This window comes from Notamacropus eugenii, chromosome 3, assembly GCF_028372415.1.
Source record: "Notamacropus eugenii isolate mMacEug1 chromosome 3, mMacEug1.pri_v2, whole genome shotgun sequence".
NCBI lineage: Eukaryota > Metazoa > Chordata > Mammalia > Diprotodontia > Macropodidae > Notamacropus > Notamacropus eugenii.
In genome coordinates, this window is record NC_092874.1 from 311,484,563 (window position 1) to 311,503,790 (window position 19,228).

A 19,228-nucleotide genomic window follows, 5' to 3' on the forward strand; every position below is an offset into this window, starting at 1 on the left:
CAAACCTAGAAGTGGCATTGCTGGGTATGCACAGTTTTATAGTCCTTGGGCATAGTTCCAAATTGCTCTCCAGAATGTCTGCATCAGGCCACAACTCCACCAACAATGCATTCCAATGTTTATAATTTTCCTGTTTTGTCATGCTAGCCAATCTGATAGGTGTGATGTGGTACATCAGAGTTATTTTGATTAGGATTTCTCTAATCAATAGTGATTTAGAATATCTTTTTTAATATAACTATTGATGGTTTTAATTTCTTTCTCTGAAAACTTCCTATTCATATCCTTTGACTATTTTTCAATTGGGGAATGACTTATATTCTTATAAATTCACCTCAGTTCTCTATATATTTTAGTAATGAGGCCTTTATCAGAGACACTGGCTGCAAAAATTGTTTCTCAACTTTCTGTTTCTCTTCTAATGTTGGTTGCGTTGCTTTTGTGTAACAACTTTTCAGTTTAATTTGATCAAAATCAACTATTTTGTATTTCATAATATTCTCTATATCTTGTTTGGTCATAAATTCTTAGGTAAACTATGCCTTGCTCTTCTAGTTTGCTTGTAGTATCAGTCTTTGTATTTAAATAATGTACCTATTTTCACTTTATTTTGGTATAAGGTGTAAGATGTTGGTCTCTGTCTAGTTTCTGCCACACTGTTTGCTAGTTTTGCTAGCAGTTTTGTTAAAATATTGAGTTCTTATTCCAGAAGCTGGAGTCTTTGTATTTATCAAATAGTAGATTACTATAGGGGGCAGCTAGGTGGTGCAGTGCATAGAGCATCAGTGCATGAGTCAGGAGGACCTGAGTTCAAATCTCACCTCAGACCCTTGACACTCACCAGCTGTGTGACCTTGGGCAAGTCACTTAACCCCAATTGCCTCATCCTGGGTCATCTCCAGTCATCCTGATAAATATCTGGTCACTGGATTCAGATGGCTCTGGAGGAGAAGTGAGGCTGGTGACCTGCACAGCCCTCCCTCACTCAAAACAAAGTCAAGTGCAAGTCATGTCATTATTTCTCTGATGGCATGGTCTTCTTTGGCAATGAAGGACAAACACACACACAGATTGCTATAGTCACTGACTATTGTGTCTTAAGTACCTAATCTATTCCACTGATCTACTCTATTCCTTAGCCAGTAGTACCAAGTAATTTTGATGATTACTGCTTTATAATACATTTTAAGAACTGGTACAGATAGGGCACCTTCCTTTGCGTTTTCTTTCATTAATTCCCTCGCTATCTTGGACCTTTTGTTATTCCAGATGAATTTTGTTATTGGTTTTTCTAGTTCTATAAAATAATTTTTTGGAAGTTTGATTGGTGTGGCACTGAATAAGTAATTTAATTTAGATAGAATTATCATTTTTATTGTATTAGCTCACGTACTCATGAGCAACTGATAGGAAAATTAGGAAGTTAAATTTTGTATAGAAATGGGTTAATTTGTTAACACTCAGAAAAATACTGATTTAAAAAGTAGAATACTTTAATTTTAATTCAACTATGAAAATAAATGCAAGTATACTTCTTCATGAAAATTCTGCACTGGAAAATCTGTCATTCAGTTTGTTAAGAGTTATGAAATATAACCTCTAGGTAGACATACTTGTGATATTTGAAAACACATACTTCACCTTAATTTATGATAATGCTAATTCAAAATGATTTAGGGAGTGATTCTACATAAAATAATTGTTTTTTTTATGATTCATTTTTCAAAAAATTCAGATGTAACTTTTCAGGAACATACCTTTAGCTTTGTATAATAATAATAATACTAATTAATAATTATAATAATACCTAGTATTCATATAGAGCTTGATGTTTACAAAGTACTTTTCAAATATGATCCCATTTTATCCTCACAACAACCCTAGCAGGTACATTCAGAGTACAAGTGACATGTCCAGAGTCACAGAACTTGTAAGTGACTGAGGCTAGATTTGAATTCCTGTCTTCCTGACTCCAAGCCCATTTCTCTATCCACTTTGTTACTTAGCCTTTTTAAAAACAATTTCAAAATTATATTTCTTCATAGTGTGCATTTGAATGGCTTAATCTGTTTTTAAAAGAATCATTGAAATTGAGTCTTTATGCTTTGGAGACATCAGTTTTGAAATATATGAATGTTCATATTTTATTTTAAAAGAATGAAAACTGCACTAAGTACAAAGAAACATTTGCTATGGCATGTGTATATCTTTAAACAAATGATCTATTTCATGACTTAAATGAATCTTCACGTAATCTCATCTTTGTGGATATTCCCTCCATTGGTGTAGGTTGCAGTCCTTCCATGTTTTATAATCTTAAGTGATTCATCCACATCTTTCAGTAAATACTATATAAGAAGGTCTCACAATGTTCTGATGCCTTCCTCTATGTCTTTTGATATTATTTTAGTAAATGTAGAGTCCTTGTCCCACTGGTCGTATATTTCTTGGATGGAGATTTCTTTTGCCACATTCCTTGCATGCAAATTATTGATAATAAACTGCAGCCAATGTTAGCCTACCATATGTCCTTCTATTACTTCTATTACTGTTTTGCTTTTTGGAATTGAGGTGTTGCACCATTTTTAGCCATAATATTACCAAAATCTTGAGTGGAAAAGATCTCAGAAAGCATCTGGTGCAACCTCTCCCTGAATATGAATCCATTCCCCATCATGAAAATGGGGGGAAATAAAATGAAACAGTTAGAAAACTGTATTTAGGGAAGTAAATTTCCATCCCCAAAGGTAAAAGAAAAATACCTTTGTTCTACATGAAAGTTTTAGGATTTTATGACTTGGAAAGATAATGACTGATAGTCTTTGTCTAATTTTTTTTATATGACATCTTTTTAATCCGATAAATGTCCATTAGCATCTATTACATGCCAATGCTATGGGTAGAAATAAGAAACACAATCCCTACCCTTTCAGAGCTTTCAGTCTTATGGGATGAAGATAACATACAAATGGAAGCTCAGAAGGGTGGGAAAATAGGAGTTACCTGGGGAATGGGCATGATATGGTGTTCCTTGGAGTCAACCAAGCAGAGCTTTTGGTAAGTAGAGTCAATGTTCTTGGAGTCAACGAAGCAAAGTTGGTGATGTTAAGTGGAGATACCTGAAATGTTCCAATCTGAGCCCTCTATAAAGAAAGCTTTCAGAAGCTTAATATTAATAAGGAAGCCTTATAATTTTTAAGGCTCTATTAAATTGTTGCATCCTCAAGTGTAGAGTTTGAGTTAATCTTTTCAGATTTCCCAGTTTTACCTGCTTTCCCATTATTTCCCACTTTGCTGATTGCTGTTTTCCCAGTGTCCTGCTCATGTTAGATACTTTATGAAAGATTGCTGATTGATGAACTTCATCTTAAGTATGAGTATCAGAGTTTATATCAGAGTTTTACAAAACCAACACCACACTGTTCTTAGTTAACCAGAAGTATTAAAAAGAAAAAGTTAGCCAGACGTATAAAAAAAAAGTACTTGATGTTAACAGATGAAAAACAGCCTTATGAATGTGACATACCAAGGGAGGAGAGAAATAAGTAGGAATGAGCTTCTGTTTCAGGGAGCAGCTTGTTATCATTGAAAGCACTATGTATTTATTGAAAAAAAAAAATCCAGTCTATTCTCTTCTCCTTATTCAGTTGTTGGTCCAAATCGGCCCAACTCATTTTCCATCTGTTCCCACTCTGATATACTTACGAGCATACTAATTCAATGGATTGGCCATCCAACCTCATATCATTATCTAGACAGCAACTACTTTAAACTCATTTGTTTTTCTTGAGGAGGCCCTATAACGTTCTGGTGCTTATTAAAAGTGCCACAATACATTTAGCAAGTGAGGGATATTGTTGTTGAGTTGGTTCAGACGTGTTGGACCTTTTGTGACCTCTCTTGGGGTTTTTTTGGCAGACAGTGGAGTTTGTCATTTCCTTCTCCAGTTCATTTTATAGATGAGGAAACTGAGTCCAACAAGGTTAAGTGACTTGACCAGGGTCATATAGTTAGTAAGTATCTGAAGCCAGATTTGAATTTAGAGAAAGGAACCTTCCTGACTTCAGACCTGATACTCTATCCACTGTACCACCTTGTTGCCCAAATTGATCAAAAATTTCTTAATATTAATCTTTTTTGTCATGAATTCCTTCAGAAGTCTATTAATCCCTATGGACCCCTTCTCATAAAGAAGTTTTTAAATATATAAAATGCATAGGATTACAAAGGAAATGAATTATATTAAAATAAACATGTTTTCTAATCTAAGTTTGTCAACCCCCTAATCTACCCTTTGTGTTTAATGGAAGCCATTTTAAGAATGCCTGGTCTAGTTGGAGAAGCTTGCCATTTATAGGGAGCCCTTCTTTCATTTGGAATGTTCATTGTACATCTTCCATGACAGTCACAACTTTAACTAAGATAAGTCTCTATTTTACACCTTGTCTAATATTGATGTAACCACGATTTCAAGAAAGCTGTTTTCGTTGATACAGGGAATGAACTCAGCTCTACAATGTAAGGGGTGGAGTTTGTGGGAGAACTTTGGAGAAGAGAGGTGGTATGTTTTGAGGGAGACACATGTGACTATACATTCTTTAGGGAGATATCTATAGAGGAAAAAACAAGACTTTGGGAAGCAGCAGTTATATAGAGCAGGCAGTCCCTGTTTTCTAGTTTGCCTTTCTAGAAACTTCAGACAATTTACTCTTGGATGAAATTGGAATCTTTCTCTTGGCAGAACTGAGATATCTCAATCCCACTTAGAGAGCTCATTCACTCTGGGTATTTTTTGGCATGTTCTAATCTTTATAACTTAAAATTTGTTTGCTATCTTGCTATGAATAAATGTATTTATTCACATTTCACTGTTTGTGATGAACTTTTGTGTAGTTGGAATTTGTTGGGAAGGAATAAAGTCTGAGGGGATAAGCCTACCTCATCCCTTCTAAGGGATAGTGACTTGAAAAACACTTTGAACCTAAAAACAAAAACCTGTGGACCAGTAATAATGTGGATGGAGTGTGTGTGTGTGTGTGTGTGTGTGTGTGTGTGTGTGTGTGTGTGTGTGTGTGTGTGTGTGTGTGTGGTAGATAGAGTTCTAGTTTGAGATCCCTCTCGCTCAGTGTGCTGTATTTTGTTCTTGTTTGATTTCCTTCAAACTTCTGTCTCACTGTGTCTTGCAGATGGATTAGCTGGATCCTAACCTGCTTGACTGAATTAAATGATGATCAGCATGACACCTGTGATGAATTTAAGAGATCTAGGATTGTTATACCTTGTTACATTTTTAGACTTTTTGATTTATTGAATAGTTATATTATTTCCTCACTGTTTTTCTTTTCTTTTAAATGTTATTAGCTTTCTAGGCTGACTAAGAAGGGAACAGAAATGGAAATGAAGGGAAGGGAATGGTGATTTAAAAATAATCAATGAAAACTTTTAAAAATTATCCTGTTTTTTGTTAGATTAAAAGTAAGAAAGTTAAAAAAGACATGATTTACAACTTATTTAAATGTGTTTAACTATGACAGATAGCCATGGATTCTCCTAAACCTCTTGAATTAAAAAAAAAAAAGTCAGAAACAGCCTTTTGAGCCTATGACTGTACCCAGTTGTGGTGACCTAGTTCATCTTTCTTATCAAACAACATTGTCGATTTAGCACTGATAAGTGCTACATCCAAAGTTCCTAAGCTGAATGTATATAATTTTCACTGAGTAACTTCTGTATCTTTTCAATAAATGCAATATATTTTGATTCTGTGCTGCCTCCCTCCTTCCTTCCCCTTACATAGCATATGTTTCTTCCTCTCCTTTGGTTTCTTCTGAAAGTCACTTGAGACTTAAAAAAGTATTACAACTTCTATCTCCTTTTATACCACATAGAATGTTCTTCAGTAGTAGAATTGTTAATTGAAAATATTATAGAATATAGTAATTTTATTATATTTTTAAGATTTGGAACAAATTGGATCCCTAGATGGGAATATAGAATAGACTAGATACATTAAAACCTCATTATCTAACCTCAACTGGGCCCTCAATGAAGAATTTATTCCTTCCCAATTGATTTCCCTGTACCACTCTTCAAAGAAGTTATTTTAAATCTTTCCTCAGGCTTTCTAGCATGCCACCATCTCAATTGAGACCCTTCACCACTTAAGTTATTGAAAAAATTGAGGCCATTGACCATGTGCTCTCTCTTCATTCCTTCCCTTTCTTTTAATTTTTTGACATCACCCAATCTTTCCTTCTTCCTGTCTGATGAGGTGGGAAGGTGACCTTCTTGTCAAGGTCAACTCCCTTACATGTATCCTAAATGACATTCCCTTCTTGTCTTCTCTAGCACATTGGCTTCTCAGTCATCTTCCTTCTCTCTCTAATCTTCAGTCTCTTCCTGTCACTTGCTTTCCTACTGCTTTAAAACATGTCCAAATTTCTTACATCCTTAAAAACTTTCATTAGACCTAACTACTCCCTCAAGCTATTGTCCTATGTTTTCCTTCTCTTTCTCAATCAAAATCCTAGGAAAAACTCTAAATATTCTCTTTGTTTCTCTCATTTTTCTATCCTTTTCATTCCAGTTTCCAACTTTTACTAATGACCTGCTCTCCCTTTGGTCCTGTATAAAGTGAGGGAGGTTGGACGAAATGATTAGCAAAGTCCATTCCAACTCGTAGAGATCGGTGCCTTTTTTGGCCAGATGTTCTAATTTTTATATACTGATCCCTCCACCCCCTTTCTCTTTCTCTCTCTCTTTCTCATTGTCTTCTACCCAGATCACATATTTCCAATCTAATTTATTTCCTTGTATCTTTCTTCAGAAGGTATTTCTCAATGATCTCTGGGGAGTTTGCAGAATTTTCTTCTTTAGTGATTTTGGATTCATTTTCTTTTTTGGTTCATTGTGTTCTTGGTACTCTCTTAAATTTTTTTCCCCCTTTTTTTCTGTCCTTACAACTTTCTCAGTTGATCATCTTCTTATGATCTATATTTATCCTCCTATATTCCCCATTGTTTATCTCTTATTTGAATCTGCCCATCTTCTCCATCCACCACCTCCCCACACCACCACCACTAAGTCATGTATTGTGTTTCCTTATGTTGCAGAATGTGGGTACCTTGCTTGCAGCCCTTACCTTCCATTACATTGTGAGTTTCTAGATGGCAGGAGCTGTCTTCCTTCTTTTTATATCTCTTGGGCTTAGCACAGTCTCTGACACCTACTAGGTGCTTTATAAATGTTTGTTGACCAACTCACCAGAAACTCCACTGAAGAGACAATTGTCTCCAGTTGGCTTTTCAGTCCCCTTTTTCTTAGACATGTATAAACTCCCTCTGCTCTACATACATTTTCTATTCCTGTTTAATTACTCACTGTTTCCTTGAGACAGATAGGATGAATGTCTTGCACCTTTTATAGTGAAAGAGGAAGAGTGATTCATTGCCCTGAGATGACGACATGGGAACTTCCATAGCTGAACTCTGAAGTATAACCCTATGAGATTGCTTGTATGTGTCTGTGTGGGGTGGGGAAACTCTGAATGTCTCAGTTGTTTGATTTTTATTTCATTTTTATGTGGTACTGTGTTTTTTGTCTGCTTGACTCGCAGATTCAACTGTTGTTATTTCATAGCTACCACATAATTTGTTTTGGAGGCTAGAGAAGTTTGCAGAGAAATTCTACCATCTTGTTCATCCTGGGATACTCAGTGAGTATAAAAAAATTAAAAATTTATGAGAATACTACATGAAAACCACGTGTTAATGCTTTTCTGAAGAGCACAGTTTTTGTTCTAAATGAAAAAAGTATTAAATAAGATCCCTCCATCTGGCAGCCATGAGTTTGTATTTAACCTTCTTTATCTGTACTAATTCAAAGTCTAGGAAAATTGGCCAGTAAATTGTAAGTGCTTGCCTTCACCTTCTGTAGCACTGATTTCTTTCTTTGCCATCTTATACTATCTCTGATCACAGACACTAGTAAGCAATGAGCTCCCCCAATCCAGTAACAAGGATAGTCATTATTTAGTAATTATTTCAATAGTAGAATCCTGAACTTTCCAGTCTCGGAATGGATGGAGTTAACAGAATGAATATGAACACAGTAACACAAAAGTAGTGCAAAAATTTCAATCAGCTCTTTGAGCTGGCTATGACAAAGACTTTCGTCGATTTGCTGTCTTTGGTGTTTGGTAATATGATCTTTTTTGAGTGCCAATTTGGTCCTGTTGCTGTTGCAATTAATTAGCGACGATTGAGTACCTTTAGGTTTCAGGATACACCATCGGGTTTGTGGTGGATACAGTCTGTTTCCTGGGACCTTAAAGTGCGATGGAGATGAAATAATTGAGAAACACTAATTACACACCCACTTTATGCCAAGGTCTATGCTAGGGCTTGGGAGATGAATGATATATACAAATAACTACAATAAAAGGTACTGCGATAAGAGTATGCACATGGTGTAACTGAAAGAGAATTAAGGAAATCCATGCTCTGCTATGTCTTGTCCAATCTTGTGCAAATCACCTACCTTTCTGACCTCAAGTTTCTTTGGCTGTCAGATGACTTCTGCATCCTAATGTCTCTTCCAGTTTTAAATACTATAGGTACTGAAGAGAGGTATAAAGAAAATCTCTTGTGAGTTGGGAGGAAAGAGTGAATGAGGTAAGAGAGGAAGGAGGGTAGGAAATAAGGAGGGGGAAGGGAATGAGATGAGAGTGGGGAGGGAAAGGAAGAGGATAGAGAGACAGAGATCTGTCTATGGGTAATCATTAAAGACTTTATGACATCTGAATTGGGCCTTGAGAGATGGGTAGGATTTGACGAGTAAAAATGAGCGTCAAGGAATAAATGTGGAAAGTCACTAGATGATAGATATCTGTGTTGATTCCATCTCTATATGTAAGTTCAGGACAAATGAGTAGTAGATGAATTTGATTTGAGTGTCGAGCTGGTTTTCAAAGATAGAATCCGCAGGGTATGTTGGTGACATAGATTGAGAAGGTCTTGAGCTCTAGGTTAAGGAGTTTGGACTGTGTAAGCAGTGGGGAGCCAGTGAAGGTTTTTGAGCAGGGAGGAGATATGATCAAAGCCTTATTTTTGTTTATTTGGAAGGTTAACAAACTAGTTGTATGCAGAGTTTAGGGGAGAAAGGAGGGAGGATTGAACTCTGACTGTGAGACCAGACAGGAGGCTTTTATAAGAGTAATTAAGGTGAATCTGTACACTTGTTTAAAATGTTTTACTTCATAAACAAAATTTTTTTTGAGGCATCTAGGCAGTATGATAGGTAGAGTACTGGGCTTAGAGTCAGAAAGATGTAAGTTCAAATCCTTCCTCAGACTCAAAGTAGTTGTGTGCCTCTGGTCCCTTAACTTCCTGTAGCCTCAATTTCATCATCTGTAAATGAGGGGTCTGGATTTGATGACTTCCAAGTATCTTTCCAGCTCTAAATTTACGATTGTCACATTATAGGAACTCTGACTACTACATACTTACTTGGACACAGTTATGAGAATATTCAATAATGTGATACAGGTAAATAATATTTCTGAGAAATGAAAATTCACCTTACTTATTGATTCTCCTTCATGGTATTCTAGATGAGAGAGATGTAAGCTTTAGTAAATCAATGCAAATCCCTAATTAAAGTGGAAGCATGGAATTCTTTTTCCCATTAGTTGCCATGCTATACTACCCATTTTATAAGACTGGTAGCTCAATGAACCTTACTCATCTAGACAATGGCATGTTCAGAAGAGTTGTGGGGGAGGTTCCAATTCATGGAATTGATGCAAGGAGAGATTTGTGAGTTCTTTTTCCATTTGTCAGTTCTTTTTAGTAGTATACTCCCAAATATTTCACGTTTGTATTAAGCCTTATTCCATATTCTCAAAGTGTTATCCAAAGAACTTTGGATACCATGTCAATAATGAAAGACAGTCATTGATGACCTAATAAATGGGGAACACTGAGGGTATTCATGATAAAAAAAGTCAAACCTTACCATTAAATTTTAGAAATGTTATCACCAAGTTGTAAAATTAGCTGAAATAGTCAGACTGTAGAATTTCGAATTAGAACCTGAATTAACTAGGTGGCATGGTGATAGAAAGGTGGGCCTATAGTTAGGAAGAGTTCAAATCTAAATAGACAGTTATTAGCTGTGTGTGACCCCGGGCAAGTAATTTAGTCTCTGTCTTTTTTCCCTAAACTGTTTTTATTGTTGTTGTTGAGGCATTTTGATGATGTTGGATGCTTCATGATTCTATTTGAGTTGTTTTTTTAATTTCTTTTTTATTTCAGAAACAAAATTATTTTTGAGGCATCTAGGCAATCTGATAGGTAGAGTACTGGGCTTAGAGTCAGAAAGATGTAAGTTCAAATCCTTCCTCAGACTCAAAGTTCATATCACATAATGCAATTCCAACTTTTGGTCAGGTGATATTTATTTTAAAGCATTTACAATATAGACCACAAACAGATTTTTTTTTTAACCAGTTGAGACACAAATAATAACTATGTATGCTAACTTCATAAGCCTTTGACCTAATTGTCTCCACCCTATTACTAAGAATTAAAGGACCCTAACTTACTGTTGTTGGTCTGAAGTCCTAAGCCTAATAGCTTAATTTTAGACTTAACCTCGGATGTTCCCCTACCAACAATCTATAATTTAATAAATCTGGTATTAAGCTTACAAACCTTTTGACTATAGGAAATTGCCACCAAGAGTAGGGACATTGCAGGGAAACAATATCTCCCCAACTTCATATCAGCTCCAGGCAGGAGTAGATTGTCAACTTGCATTCAGTGAGGCTTAGAGTCTGCCAGGTGTTAGTGGGGAAATTGAGTCAGGAGAATCCTACCTCAGCTCAAGCTGAACAGCTGCTCTCCAACCCTTCCCATGAGATCACCTTTTTCAGTTCTTTTGGATTTTTCTTGGCAAAAATACTGGAGTGACTTGCCCTTTCTTTCTCCAGCTCATTTTACAGATGAGGAAACTGAGGCAAACAGGATTGAGTGACTTGCCTGGGATCACATAGCTAGTAAGTATTGGAGGCCAGAATGAAATTGAGGAAGAGGAATCTTCCTGACCCATACCGATCACTCTACTCATTGTACCACTTAGCTGCCCTCAACTGTTAAATAGGGCTAATAAATAATAGCACCTTGCTCTCAGAGTATCAATTGACATATTTGTAATGTATTTTGCATAGAGCCTTGCACATATTAGACACTTAATAAATGCTTGCTTCCTTCCTTCTTCATTGCTTTATAGAGAGGAAATAGTTGAACAAGAGATGTCAAATGTATAAATAAATCACAAATTTCCTTTGACTAATGTAAAATCCATTTCTCTGAATTTTTGGAGCATGGAGTGTAATGTTGCCTCTCTAGTTATGATAGGAAACTGTTGTTTTTGGAGATCAGGAGAACTGGGGTTCTTACCCCTTTTCTGCCAATAACTAACTATGTCACCTTGGGGAAGTCACAATATCTCTGGTTCTATATTTCCTTGTTTGTAAAATGTAGGGGTTAGAATAGATTATATCTAAGATGTTTAGGGGATATCTTAAGGGTCTTATGGGAGATGGGATAGGAGCTACAGATTGATGATAAGGATCAAGAAGGTAGAGTGACGGAAGTCCAAAGTTACAGAGGCTCTGATTTCAAGTCATTTTAAGGAAAAATTTCCAAACAATTAGAACTGTCCAAAAAAATAGAATTGGTTGTTGTGAGTCATCTTGATTTGGTGTGTTCCATGACATTATAGGTGTTAAAGCCCAGGCAGGATGACCACTTGTCTGGCTGAGGGGACAAGGAGTCTTGGACCAGATAGCCTTTAATAGTTTTTTTCCCCACTCTGCAATGCTATGATTTAGTGATTTTTTTTCTTGATCTAATGTTTTATACCAACAATCAAAGTCTATATATGATCCAAAGTCTTACTACAATTCCCTTCTTTGAGGCAATCTACCATGGTGATCTTCCATTACAACGAAAACCTTTGGTTGCATATCTTTGTACATTGTGGTTTCCCAGCAAGATGGAAAGCTGTTGACAAGTTTTTCCAGTAGTTTTTATTCCTCTGGCCTAGCACAGTTCTGAGTACTCTCAGTTGGTACTAAATTTTTGTTAATTTGACTTGTTGTGACTTTAGAATTTTGAAGAACTTATAGAATATATTGTACGTTTAAGGGGAAATGAATTGAACTGTCAATGACATTTGCTAGTGTTGAATTCTTACTTCCCATCTCTCTGCAGCTTGTCAAATTCAAAGCTATATAATTCTTTGCCCCCAAATAGAAGCAAATTACAACAGCTCTGAAGTAGAAATATCCTTGAAAGTACTATTTTACTAAATGCCTTCAAAGAATGTCACAAAGTGGAAATTTTGAAGGTCAGCATTTAAACAAAAATGAAATGGTTTGGCGAGATCAGTTATAAGTAATAGTTTGATGAAAGGTATTAAAAGCCTCTTGTATTAAAAGGAACAAAAATCCCATAGCAGTAATGCTGTTCACCAAGGTTATTTATTAAGGAGGGAAGCATGTGTTCATAGTGACCTTGGGACTGAATAGACCTGCATTTGGGATTTGACAGGAATGGTTTGCAGACGACTGAAATAAGAAGCATGTGTAGTGAGGGTACTGTGACATTTGATAGCTGGAACTAAAACAGGGGCTTTAAATTTCATTTAAAACTTCTGTAGTTAAACTCCGCCCCCCTACAATAATTGAAAAAAAAAATCTACCTCAACCAAATATGGCATTTATCTTTCTTTCTATAAAGTTTGTATATATTTCATATCTAGTCAACATTTTCTACTTTTTCTCCCATTTTTTAAAGAAAAAAGAGGAAAAACATAAACTTCTTAAATTCTGATTGGAAAATGCCTTTTTGCTGAGTAGGTGGCCCAGCGTGAATGGCTAGGATTCATCAGCTAGCTGCTTCTTTGTGGCCTGGGGAGTTACTGCTTCAGACCCCAGTAACAGATTGCTTGGGTTGTATCATATGTTTTTCCTGTTTGGTGAAAAAAATTTTGACTCCCTGCCTTACTCTTTGAGAAGAAAGAAAAATAAACAAACCATCAAAATTGGATACTGAGATAGAAACTTAGGCTTTATCCATAGGGATTTTTATTAATTGAATCTCATTTCAGTATTTTGAATCCCAGAATTTGCAATCAGCATCTTGAGCTCTTTAAGCTTTCAGACCATCTAATAAGGGGGGAATGGGTCACTAGAAAGGACTCCTTAAGTGGGAAAAGTCTTCTAAGATTATACCTCTGCTTTCCCTTTCCATTGCTTTTAAATGAATATTTTAAAAGTAAATTAAAAAAATAATTAGCATTATTTTTCACTGTTGCAAAATGCCTTTGGTATCTTCATGTGCATATGAGTTTTCTGAAATCTTATGCTATGTTGCCGAGCCAGGTTATATTATAAGGTGAACATTTGCTTCTTAGTTCTTTAAATCTTGATTCAAAGGGTGTTTATTTCAAGAGTTGAAGCCCTGATTTTTGTTGTCATCTTTGTTTCCATTAACTTGCAGTGTTTTAAACACTACTTAGATTATTCCTGCAGAAGCTCAGATGAGTTGTTAGCTGGGAATTTTAAGACTAGCAGAATAAATATTATAGGTTACCTTGAAGTTTAATTTCAGAAACACAGAAGCCTTTCTTTATGCTACCTTAGATTATTAAGAAGGGAAAAACCCCACCACCACATTCCCAGTCAATAATTGTATTTACTCTGGGATAATCAATTAACTAGCATGGAATAGAATGTTTATTAGTATAACAGTGGTTTTGAGGGAGAAACAGATTTAAAAACTGTTGGATTCTCCAAAAAGTGCTTAACATCAATAAAAAAATTACCTTCCCACAAATAGTAGGAATTATAGAATGATTATTTTCCCTTGTGGTTTTTCGAATGTAGAAAGCAGATTAATTAACTCAGTGTCTTTTACTTGCTTGCTTGTTTGAAGTGTAAATTAAAACAGACCTTTAGCATTGGGCTGTAGTTTACATGCTTCAATAGATTTGAAAAACTCTAAAAGAACCTAGAGTGTCTTTGTTGTTCTTGTGTCTCCAGTGTGTACTTGGTGTTGTTTGTTGAGTGAAAGTTTTTCTTGAATCCAGTTTCAGTAAAGCATTCTATGTTGTAATATATTCAGAGTAATTTAGGATTTCCTATTTTGGATGTTCTTATTTATTAGTGTGGAGCAGTTAGGTGGCACAAATAGAACACTGGGTCTGGAGTAGAGAAAAACTCATCTTCCTAAGATCCAGTCTGGTTTCAGATACTGATTAGCTGCATGATCCTGGGCAAGTCCCTTAACCCTGTTTGTCTCAGTTTCCTCATCTGTAAAATGAGCTGGAGAACAAAATGGCAAACCACTTCAGTATCTTTGCCAAGAAAACCCCAAATAGTATCAGGAAAAGTCCAACTTGACTGAAACAACCAAACAACATCTATTAGTACATTTCTTAACTTATTTCCCTCTGTGTCCTCATTCTCTATCTTCTCTTTCTGAGGGTATTATTTCTAATGAATACATTTGCTAAAGAAAGCATATCTGAGACTTTACAGGAATAAGTTTGTACTTATTTCTCAAGTTAAAAAGCTCTAGTGGTTTCATATTGTCCCTAAGATAAAATAGAAACTCCCCTGTTGGCATTAAAGCCATTCCTAATCTTGTTTCAGCCTACTTCTTCATACTTAATGGCTTTGCTCTTTGCTATTCTTTGTTATGTTGGCTCAGTCTGCCTTACTCATTGCCTCTAATTCTGTTTCTTTGAACTATATAGGATGATGCTTCTAATGTATCTCCCAAATTATAGCATTTCATATACATGAAGAAACTGATGATATCTCTCTCACACTGTTCCTTAGCAAAATCTCTTCTTCTCCTTAAAAAATATTTTATTAAAATAATCCCTGTTGATTCCCATTGATAACCTCTCTCTAGTGGGAACTTACTTGTCTCTTTTAACAAATAAATAGTTAAAGCAAACAAACTCAGTCATCATCTTTGAAAATGTATATCTGAATCTCCATCTTTATGATGATAGGGTATGATTGTTAGTCCCTCCTTCTAGGTGAGAACCAATGACTTCCAGAGGGAGAATGACTTGCGAGTGAATTGGATTTAAGTGAGGCAGGGCTGAGCAAAGTCATGAGCCTCACTCTGTCCTCCAGATACGAGTCCTGTGGGAAGATATAGGTCTGGATGACTGGTGAGAGACCTTGCCCTTTTTAAGCTAAAGCTCTTTCCCAGATCTCAGTTTATCTGAGGCAATACCCATTCAGTGATTAAAGGCTAGGGTAAGGATGGAGGCTAAAGGTAGCCTAGTTTGCTGTTCTGGTTGGGGAAGACCCTCAGAGTTTCTATCTGTTGTTTCTTTTAATGTTCTTTTCCTTTTATTGTTGTGGTCCCTATGTAAATTGTTCTCTTTTTCTCCTAAAGAGGCAGAGGTTCTTTACTTCCTTATTTATTTTATAGTTCTTTGTTGCTATCTTCCCCCCACCTCCTGAAACTTCCTATATCTAGCGCAGATACAAGTGAAGTTCGTTAGATGCTGCTCCTTTTTATACACTTCTCTGTTTATATATTAACTAATATTAATAGCAATGATTTAAGATGTGAAAGAGGTTTTATATATATTTATACATGCATGTATATTAATGTGTGTGTATGTATACGTACATGTATACACACATGCATACATATGTACAAATAAATAAAATCCCATTTGATTATTACCACAGTCCTAGGAAGGAAGTGAATTAAAAGTGTGTATTAGTACCTGCATTGTATGGCCAGCACTGTTCTAGGCAGTGGGAGAGATATCTTTGCCTTAGAGAGTTTATTTTCTAATGGGTCAGACTGTACAGAGAAGGTTGTTGAAAGGGATATATAGTTCTGAGAAAGTTAGGAATAGGGCACTGAGGAAAATGAAGGCTACCCAGCCTTGGCCCTTTCATAAAATGGAGACTCCAAAAGGAACTCCCGAAAGAGAGTAAGAGATGAATATTCCTTGGTGGTGGTAGGCTGTTGTAGAATGAAGGCAGTTCTAAGATGAGCCAACAATAGAGGGGTAATAATTTTCAATTACATATGGACTCGTGATTGGTCATGACATTCATCACAGTTGTTTCTCAGAATTGTTTTCCCTATATTATTGGAGCTGTTATACAAATTGTTCTCTTGGTTCTGCTCATTTCACTCTGCATTGATTCATGCAAGTCTTCTCAGGTTTCTTTGAATCCATTCCTTTAATAATTTCTTGTGGTGCAGTAATATTCTATTACATTCGAATGTCATAATTTTTTTCAGTTCCTCCACCATTTACAGACAGCAACTTAGTTTCCAGTCCTTTGCTACAGCAAAAAGTGCTGCTAGACATTTTTATACATATGTATCCTTTCCCCATGTCTTTAAACTCTTTGGAATCTGTGCCCAAGAGTTTTATCACTTGATCAAAGGATTTGTACAGGTTAGTGACTTTTTGGGCATGGTTCCAAATTGCCTTTTAGAACGTATTCTAAAATACATTCTATTAATAGCAAATTAGAATGCCTTTTCTACAACCTAATAAGCAATTATCATTTTGCTTTTGTTCCATATTTGCCATTCATTCTGATGGTTGTGAGGGGGACCCTTAGAATTGTTTTAGTGTTAATTTCTGTTAAGATTCAGAATTTGTAGCATTTTTCATCTGATTTTGCATTTCTTTTTGAGGGTGCCTTTTCATATCTTATTGGGGGAAAGGCTCTTGCTTATAAGTATTTGTATCAATTCTCAGTAAATATTGGATACCACACTTCTCTGTCAGAGGAATTTACTGCAAAGACTTTTCCTCCCAGTTTGATTGAAGCATAATGAACTTAGACCTTTGGTTCTGAATCTCTCTTTGTATTTGAGAAAGCTTTCCAGTCAGGAAGATGACTGACTCTTTGCTGAAGTTACATTGTCCTCTTTCCTGAAAACTTTTCTTAGTTCTTCCTCTACAGAGTTCTCCAGCCAGAATGTGAAAGTCCTTTCTGCAATTGCAGTTCATGGAAGCTCCCAGATTAAATTAATTGACTATTAATTTTGGTGAGGAACTATACTTAGAATGATTGAGTTTCTACAGTAATGTAGAGATTGTGCCCAGCAAGAACCTGATCAAAATTAACTTCTTTTGGAGGTTTAGGCTTTGTTATTGAAGTTATTTTCCTATACAATGTACAAATATCTCCCATAAGATGACATTTGACAATGATTGATCCATGGTAAGGTAGGAGTGGAATCTATTTCATTGTGTATGCTGGACTGATGTTCTTTATAGGAGCAGAGAAGTTGTTACCCAGTGTCCACAGAAACTGGGACTCCCTCAGTAACAAGCCTTCAGAGGGGCCAAAATTTGTTATCTTTCCCTAGATGAAGCTACTAGGGCTAGGATACGTTCTGCTGCTGAGTCAAAAAACACTGAGTTGGTACCAGTTCAAGCCTTGGGACATGTTGCATGTAAGAAAAGGGATGACTTGTTATGGGGAGTAGTGATACTCTTGGACATACCTTTATTGTGTGTTGTTGATCTGATGTTCACCTGGTCATTTTTTTTTTTAAATCAAGAGGTCTATTCTAAATTGTCCTTGACATAATCACAACGCTGAATTATCTTTTTAAGAAGATTGCATTATTTGTATGAATCTCCTTTTCTAGGGTTTCTTATGCTAACATTGCTTGAAGATTATTTAAATACTAAGGTATAAGGTCCACTAGAAACTTTGTGCAACTTAGGCAACAAGGGATAGAATACAGTAAGAGTGACACTTGTTTTATAAATTCTGGGGTTGTTTTTCTTTAAGGGGGCAGTGTGGTGGTTCTTGGGATCATTTTTGCTTTGGTTTGAATTCCTTGCCACCTGCAGGATAAAAGGATCAGGTTATGGGGTGTTGGTAGGTAGTATGTGTTACAGCAGAATTCCCACTGATCTTTGGGGAATATCTTCCTGACCTAGTATGGTGAATGTGAACATGATAGAAGTAGGATTTTGTAGTCAGTGCCATTTTTAACTGTAGGAATTATATATATCTTTTAGTTTTTCTTAGTTAAATCATTTTATTGCATTTGTGGTCCATGGGTGTCTCATAAAATCAAACTTGAATCATTGGATTGGCCTGTGTTAAGTCTTTCTCAGATGCTTGACACAAATACCTGAAATATTCTTGGATTTGTCCTTTAAAATGAGACCTGGAAAGTTACCGAGAACCAAAGATATAGTAGCCTGAGAGATAATAAGTGAGGATGTACATGGTCTTTCACTCTCTAAAGGGAAGCCCATATGGCCCCAAGGTTCCTCCAGACAACCAGGTGGATCTGAGAACCAGGAGAGGAGATAATTACCTAGCCCCTAAATATGGGTTAAAGTTTTAGAAGAAGGTTGATTGGTAAGGAGTTCTTAGGTCAAGTTGGCTACTATAGGAACACAAGCAAACGACTGATGTGAATGAAGAAAGCAGAGTTTCTGGACAAGTGGAAGAATTTGGGGACCAAGCATTAGAGACACTGAAAGAAGTTCCTTCATCAAACATCTTGGAGAGAAGGACTGTTCATATATAAAGTCCAACTGGATTCACAAAGTGAATGAATGCTTATTAAATGGCCCCACTGAGTAGAGGAAGAATTTTTCTAGACCAGATGTATTCCAGAAACCAACTAGGAGCTGGAGCTAAGGGGCACCAAATGTAGAAGAGCAATACCAGACCTTGTCCTTCTTTAGTTTCATGAATTATATGGAGCTGTGTTGTCATGGAGAAAAGGGCCAGAATCTCTAGCAATCCTACTCCCCATCCCTCTACCGTTAATCTCAAGGAAGTTCTTGCTTTAAGTCTAGAGTACCATGTAGGTCTTTGTGAAGGTGAGGCCCAATGGAAATGTTTATGTGACTTTATAGTAATCCTTAATTTGTTCAGTTATTTCTGTTTTGACTGCCTCTTTGTGACCCCATTTGGGGTTTTGTTTTTTTTTTTTTTTTGACAAAGATAATGGAGTGTTTTGCCATTTCCTTCTCTAGTTCATTTTTAAGATGAGGAAATTGAAGCAAACAACTAATTGACTTGCCCCGGGTAAGTCACAGAGCTAGTACCTGAGGTCAGATTTGAACTCAGGAAGATATCCTCCTGACTTCAGTCCTGGCATTCTATCTGATGTCACACATATCTGCC

At 36.1% G+C, this 19,228-nt stretch overlaps 1 protein-coding gene across 8 annotated transcripts in view; it reads left to right on the forward strand.

Annotated features, from left to right (window-relative positions):
* The window catches only part of MLLT3 (MLLT3 super elongation complex subunit), a 319,195-nt gene that overhangs the window by 78,480 nt on the left and 221,487 nt on the right, over positions 1-19,228 (forward strand). Inside the window, exon 2 of one of the 8 annotated variants that reach the window (XM_072596677.1) lies at positions 10,991-11,056. The exons of the other annotated variants lie outside the window; for them this stretch is intronic. Within the exon in view, the coding sequence (XP_072452778.1) occupies position 11,056 (1 nt within the window). The 5' untranslated portion in view covers positions 10,991-11,055. The remainder of the gene's footprint in view (positions 1-10,990; positions 11,057-19,228) is intronic. 8 annotated transcript variants of the gene reach the window in all.